The sequence below is a fragment of the Nanorana parkeri genome, unplaced genomic scaffold, assembly GCF_000935625.1.
Source record: "Nanorana parkeri isolate BGI_ZX_2015 unplaced genomic scaffold, ASM93562v1 scaffold1, whole genome shotgun sequence".
Lineage (NCBI taxonomy): Eukaryota > Metazoa > Chordata > Amphibia > Anura > Dicroglossidae > Nanorana > Nanorana parkeri.
Genome location: NW_017306269.1, coordinates 3,290,142 through 3,296,606, shown reverse-complemented (window position 1 = coordinate 3,296,606; position 6,465 = coordinate 3,290,142). Strand labels below are relative to the sequence as shown.

The 6,465-nt window shown below is 44.2% G+C and overlaps 1 protein-coding gene across 1 annotated transcript in view; it reads right to left on the bottom strand.

Moving 5' to 3' along the window:
- Positions 1 to 2,692: 2,692 nt before the first annotated feature.
- TMEM206 (transmembrane protein 206) overlaps positions 2,693 to 6,465 on the bottom strand; it is a 21,809-nt gene continuing 18,036 nt past the window's right edge. The window contains exons 6-8 of the mRNA XM_018554060.1: positions 4,710 to 4,854; positions 4,123 to 4,230; positions 2,693 to 2,934 (exon numbers count right to left, since the gene is read on the bottom strand). Of these exons, the coding sequence (XP_018409562.1) occupies positions 2,773 to 2,934; positions 4,123 to 4,230; positions 4,710 to 4,854 (415 nt within the window). The 3' untranslated portion in view covers positions 2,693 to 2,772. The remainder of the gene's footprint in view (positions 2,935 to 4,122; positions 4,231 to 4,709; positions 4,855 to 6,465) is intronic.

Below are 6,465 nucleotides of genomic sequence, written 5' to 3'. Positions count from 1 at the left end.
GCAAGTCCTAAACAGTATCAGCAGCTTTCTGGAGGCTCAGATAACAGCTGGGGTTATGACAAAGACCTGAAATGTAGGGAGATCAGATTACACACACTGCAGAATGAGGACATCTCCTTTCTCTGCTTAAAATGTCATTTTAAATGAGAACATCTGACCGACTTAGCAACGCACAGGCTACTGTAAAGCAAGTGGCCCGTACTGCTCTTTTTCTATTACAAACTCAGCATACTTTGTAAACGGAGTATCATGAATGCTCTTTGTATAAAATTAGTTTGTAATACAAAGATTTTCTAGGAACAATTTTAAAATGATATAAAACATCATAAAAATGTATAAACAGGCCGGCTGACCAAAAAATTTAAACTATATTGACAAAAAAAATGCTTCCCTTTTTTATTCAAATAGAAACGTTCATCAGGATGCAGCAGCTGCAGCACACGGGACATTTTCAGTCACGCTACTAAAATCGCTATCGATTATTCTCCAAAGCCGACCATATAAGTGACAATTTCAGTCATTTACTGGGAACTGCAAATACCGTCTCGGAGTTCAAGCGACCACCAGAATTCAGATACTTGTGAAGTCAAAATTGAGCAAAGTTTTTCTATGCAGTTCACTGAAAGATTGATTTGAAATGGAATCAGGAAAATCGGAATACTGCAGCAATTTTATCAAAAACGATCAGATTACTCCACCCGGTTTCAACCTCATCTCCTTGCTGTGCCTTTTTAATTCCGCCATTTTATGTCTTTGATTGCTTTTGTCACTTTCATAAAAATAGGAATCGAAAATGTGATTGCGTTATCAGCTTGCCGCTTGTATGGCCAGCTTGAAGCCGGCCATACACCTAAAGATTATCTGCAGACTTTCTATGGTCAGATGGAGTAAGTGCAACAGATTCCTCCATCTGCGCTAAACTGTGTGGATGGGGGAATCTCCCACTGGGCCAAGCTTCAGTATCTTGCTAGTCGGCCCTGCTGCCTGTCAAAATATCTAAACAGTCTGATTGGATGCAGGCATTGTTCAATATTTTGAGAGCCAGTGGGAGATTCCTCCATCCACACAGTTTAGCGTAGATGGAGGAATCTGTTGCACTTTCTCCATCTGACCATAGAAAGTCTGCAGATAATCTAAAGGTGCATGGCTCACTTAAGAGTAGGAACTGATTGCTACACATATGGAACAAATGGCTCCCAATGGTGTAGGCTACAGAAGTTGCATTCACTCGTAATTAATCACACAGATTTCTAGCTCTGTGCAATCATGGGCGATCAATCACTACTACATTGTGTACTTAGCTTACACCATTAAGAGCCAGTTGTTCAGTCTGTAAATCTGTCAATTTTTACTGCTGGGGATTAATCGCTAGTGACCGCAGTAGCATCAATGAACTTGAAAGGAGCACACATTGGACACATAATGGCAGTAGAGGTAAAGAGGTGACTTTTCCCTATATAGTTATCACCAACACATTTTTTTTTCCCAATAGCAAAAAATACCGTCATACTTTCTATGGATGCACCAAAACCGATACTAGTATCGGTGCCTATACTAAGTATTTGGGCGAGTACTCGGCCAAATGCTCAGATACCGGAACTTCCGGTCAGAGGAAGATTTCCCCTGACCGGCAGTACCGTAGGGGAACATGGAGCCGGCTCCCCGTGCAATCAGGAAGCCAGGCAGCGAGTAATGACCCGCCTCCCGATTTCATGATTGCCCAGGAAGCCGGCTTCGTGGCAGTGGAAGCACCAGTATCGGTACTCGGTAACAGCGAGTGATGAAAGCAAAATATCGGTACTCGATACTGAAAAACCAGTATCGGTGCATCCCTAATACTTACACACTGTCATTACATTCTAGACCAGGATGGGACCCGTACAGCATGAAAATATTCTGTGTAAAAGGGGGATGACTTTGGGTGGCAAAGGTTGTGTGCCTACAGGCCTGTGTGTGCATCATTGCACTAATCTGTTAATACTGTTATAAAGGTTATCATGGGAGGTGGCATGGCATGGCAGGGTAAGGCACAATTATGTTTGGGGCAGCTAAGAATCTTTTTTTCTCTTGATTTTGTATACATTTTATTTTTATAGCTTTATGTAAGTTATGCCCATGAAAGATCCACTCCTGGCTCCAGAAACGAATATCCTTGCAGTAGGCCTCCCCACACTGCAAGGGTTAAATGCTCATTAAGTCTAGGGGTAGAGGAATAAGTTGTAGCATATTAGCTTCTTTCACATAGGTCCCCTGAAGCCACTCATCTAAGACGCCCTGGCCAGCATTTGCAGTCTGGGGTCATCACATACAACACAGGACCAATAGTCCTACAGTGTCCATCAGCCTGCCCACAACCTAGAGCGTCAGGCAGAAGAGGTGAGCTCCAGAAGCCTGCCAGGGAATAGGCTAAGTATTACATCCTAGTCCTCTACCGCTAGACTTGATCAATATTTAACCCTTGCAGTGGGGGAAGTATTTTTTTTTTTTAGCCCGGAGTTCAGCTTTAGGCATAACGTAATAAATAATGCAGTTTTATTTCTGGAGGTCTTCTTTAAATACCAGCTCTACTTCTTGAAGGGCACTGGATGCTTGCTTGGCTTCTGGACCTGTCCGGCCCTGGCTGGAACCACCTAGGTCTTTCCTATCCCTACATTACGATGAACACCTAGAATGTTTTTAGCAGCGTTCTCCTGATGGGACAAATGACAGTGGTTCTTGACCCTCTGGCTCCCTCTGTAACACTGTGAAGTGATGGTTGGTCCGATCCACATCTCAGCTTATGTGGTTCAGCTCCCGCGCTCTCTTCTTTAGGTGCCGCTTGCGGATTTTGATCATCCACTTCACGCTGAGCTTGGCAAAGTCGGCAGCCTTAAACAAAACCAGAAACACGCCACAGAGCAGAGCGATCATGCTCCAGGGGTTGGCAGTGATGATCTGCAGACCAGGAATAAAATAAAGAAAGGAAATAAGTAGAGACAAGCAGATTAGAAGTGTATGAGAAGCAGATGTGAGAGAATTGGATTACTCGCTATCCAGCTGTTCTGTGTTCCTCAGTACCACAAGTGTGAACACATCTCAGGTCTACAGAGGAAACAGACAATGCTGGTAGACCCAAATCATCGAACACTGCTATATACAGGCCTAACGTGGAACTCAAAGGAGACCTTCACATGAAAAGAGCAATTTGCATCATTGCAACCCTTCCCCCCCTCCGCGAACTTAAAAAGACAACTTTTTTTTATTCATCTATTTAATTCACAGTCTACCCCAGTCACAGTTTTTTTTTCAGTCATGGCACCCTATCAAAATATGCACCCCAGTCTAAAATGTAAAAAAACAAACAAACATGTGGCCTCTCCAAAATCCATACCAGACTCCTATCCCAGATAGGGGTTCCACGTGCGGAATCCCCCGGAGAACTTCCAGATAGGGGTCTGGTATGGATTTTAAAGGGGAACCCATTCAAACAAACAAAAAATACAATTTACTTCATGTCAAAAGCATGCACGATGGAAAGGCATGACGCTGTGTGAAAATTTTGAGGCACCCCTGACGAAGCCAGAAGGCACCCTGGTTGAGAAGGGTTTTTTTTCCATTCTGCTGAAATTTGAGCTGTGGGTGGCCTTTCAAGCACCACTCGGCTCGAGAAAAAAATGTATTCAAAAAATCAACTGAGCAGGGTGGAAAATTACTAGCCGATTGATGTGAAGTACAGCTGAGGAGTCACTTCTGCGAGGGGGAAAGACAGGGAGCTGTTCAGTCACAGTTTACAGGGGGTAGCAGGAAGATCTGAGCTGCTGAGCTACTGCTGGGAGAGAGAACTGGGGGAGCTGAACTGCCAGGAAAATTACAAACAACCTCATGGCTACTAAAGTGCACTTTGACGATGAATTGCTCCACAGTGCACGCAGCTAGAGATATTAACGATTACTTTTAAAAAAAATCTAATTCATGGCTTAATAAAAATATGGAAATACTTAACTGTGTGCTGCCCACGGGTTCTCTTTAAGCCCACAAGAAAGGGCCAGTAATTTACTTACAGTTTTCTTGCATTGATGTAACACTAATAAGATTCCACATAACACATTCTGAGTTTGAGGAGGTAATGCTCTGTATACTCACATCCTGAATTTCTTGAATGTACGGGTCTTTCCATTCGAATACCACAAAGAACAACTGGTCCCCGTGGTCAGCAGCTGGTCTTTGATCAATATAATTCACAACACTTGTCTACAGTTACAAATAAAATGTTTTGTTTAGTAAGCAGTAGGAAATGGCCCAGGTACAGTATATAGGTTAAATAGAAAGCATACATCATACAGGGGCATATCTACAGAACATGGGACCTCAGAGAAAAATATTTATCGGGGCCCCACAGTGAACTCCCCACTGTCATTGATATTTATTGATAAAATAAATTTGTAAGACTTTTTAGGTACTGATACATACACATTTGTTATTTTTTTTACACACCTCAGATATTTTCCTGATGCACTATAATGTGCAAAAAAAAAAAAGGGGCACGCCCCTATTTTTTGCCTCACAGGGCATGCTTGTGTGCTGTACTGGAGATGAGTTGGTGGGTATGGTATATGTACATTGGGGTAAATTAGCATGACAGCCGGGCATCTGACATTTTCTGACAGAGAGGTCAGTGATAGTGGTCGGAACGCGTTTCTTTTAGCTGAATCCTGAATCTGATCTCTCACCTCCTGTTTGAATTCCACTGACTGGCTTCCATCTTCTTCGGTTGACTTCACAAGAGACATTTTCACCCACGTGCGGAATCCCCCAGAGAACTTCCAGCTGGAGAAGGAACTCTCACAGTCCTGCATGAAACTTGTTGGATTTTCACTGCAAATAACAGAGAAAGAAATGAACTGATCAGGAAGTGTACCGGCAACAAGGACTGCTTCAGTTTTATTTTTACCTCCTACAGAATCCCGAATGCTTTCAGATTATTTAAAAGAACTGTAAAGACCAATGATAGATAATACTTTAGTTTTGGGGAGAGGGGTTACATCCAGTGTTTGATTGCTTTCTCGGTCCCCTTTGGGGGTAATTTGTTCTCACTTCCTGCCCTGGTGAAGTGAGTCACCGTAAAAGGGACAGAGGCTGTATTAAAAAAACCTGACAGAACCAGTTCATTCATTTGTCACATGAAGGCCAGTTTCAAATGCTTACTCTGGCATGTGCCAATATTTTTTCACAAATCCATGGTAATCTTCCACTGGGATCATCCTAATTTTTTTTATTTATCCTTCCCTCCTTCCTGCATTGCTACACCTTGATGGCCATCCGTACACATCCCCCTCTCCTTCCTGCATTGATACACCTTGTTGGCCATCCGTACACATCCCCCTCTCCTTCCTGCATTGCTGCACCTTGTTGGCCATCCATACACATCCCCCTCTCCTTCCTGCATTGATACACCTTGTTGGCCATCCGTACACCGTCCCCCTCTCCTTCCTGCATTGATACACCTTGTTGGCCATCCATACACATTCCCCTCTCCTTCCTGCATTGCTGCACCTTGTTGGCCATCCATACACATCCCCCTCTCCTTCCTGCATTGATACACCTTGTTGGCCATCCGTACACATCCCCCTCTCCTTCCTGCATTGATACACCTTGTTGGCCATCCATACACATCCCCCTCTCCTTCCTGCATTATTGCACCTTGTTGGCCATCCGTACACATCCTCCTCTCCTTCTTGCATTATTGCACCTTGTTGGCCATCCGTACACATCCCCCTCTCCTTCCTGCATTATTGCACCTTGTTGGCCATCCTTACACATTCCCCTCTCCTTCCTGCATTGATACACCTTGTTGGCCATCCGTACACCGTCCCCCTCTCCTTCCTGCATTATTGCACCTTGTTGGCCATCCATACACATTTCCCTCTTTCCTGAACTGCTGCACCTTGCTGGCTGGCCATACATGTTGCCGCCTTCTCTTCTTCCTGACTGTCCGTCCATGCACATCCCCCTCTTACCTCCTGCAGCTTGCGGGCCATTAATACATCTCCTCTCCCTTCCTAGCTGCATTGCTGGACTTTGCTGGGCGTCCATACATATCTCCCTCTCCTTCTTGCAATGCCGCACTTCGCTGGCCATCTATACGCATCCCCCTCACTCGTTACTGCAGTGCTGATTGTCGCTGTTGCCCCTCCTCCGTACAGTACTTACACCGCTCTGGTACTATGGTATATTTTAGAACAGTTTTTGGGGCACACGATCATTTATAGAAACTGATGCATAGCACTTTTAATGTGATGGACACATCTGCCTAAGAGGGGAATTTCCATCGCTTTGCAAGAGTACCTGAAATTTCCTGTTGCATCTTTGGGACAGGAAGTGAAGGGAAATCTCCCCAACAGTACACAGTCATCAAAACATAAACTGGCAGGGTTTTTTTCCCCCTCTTAACCCTTCTCCACTTTATCCAAAATTGAAAGGCAAATT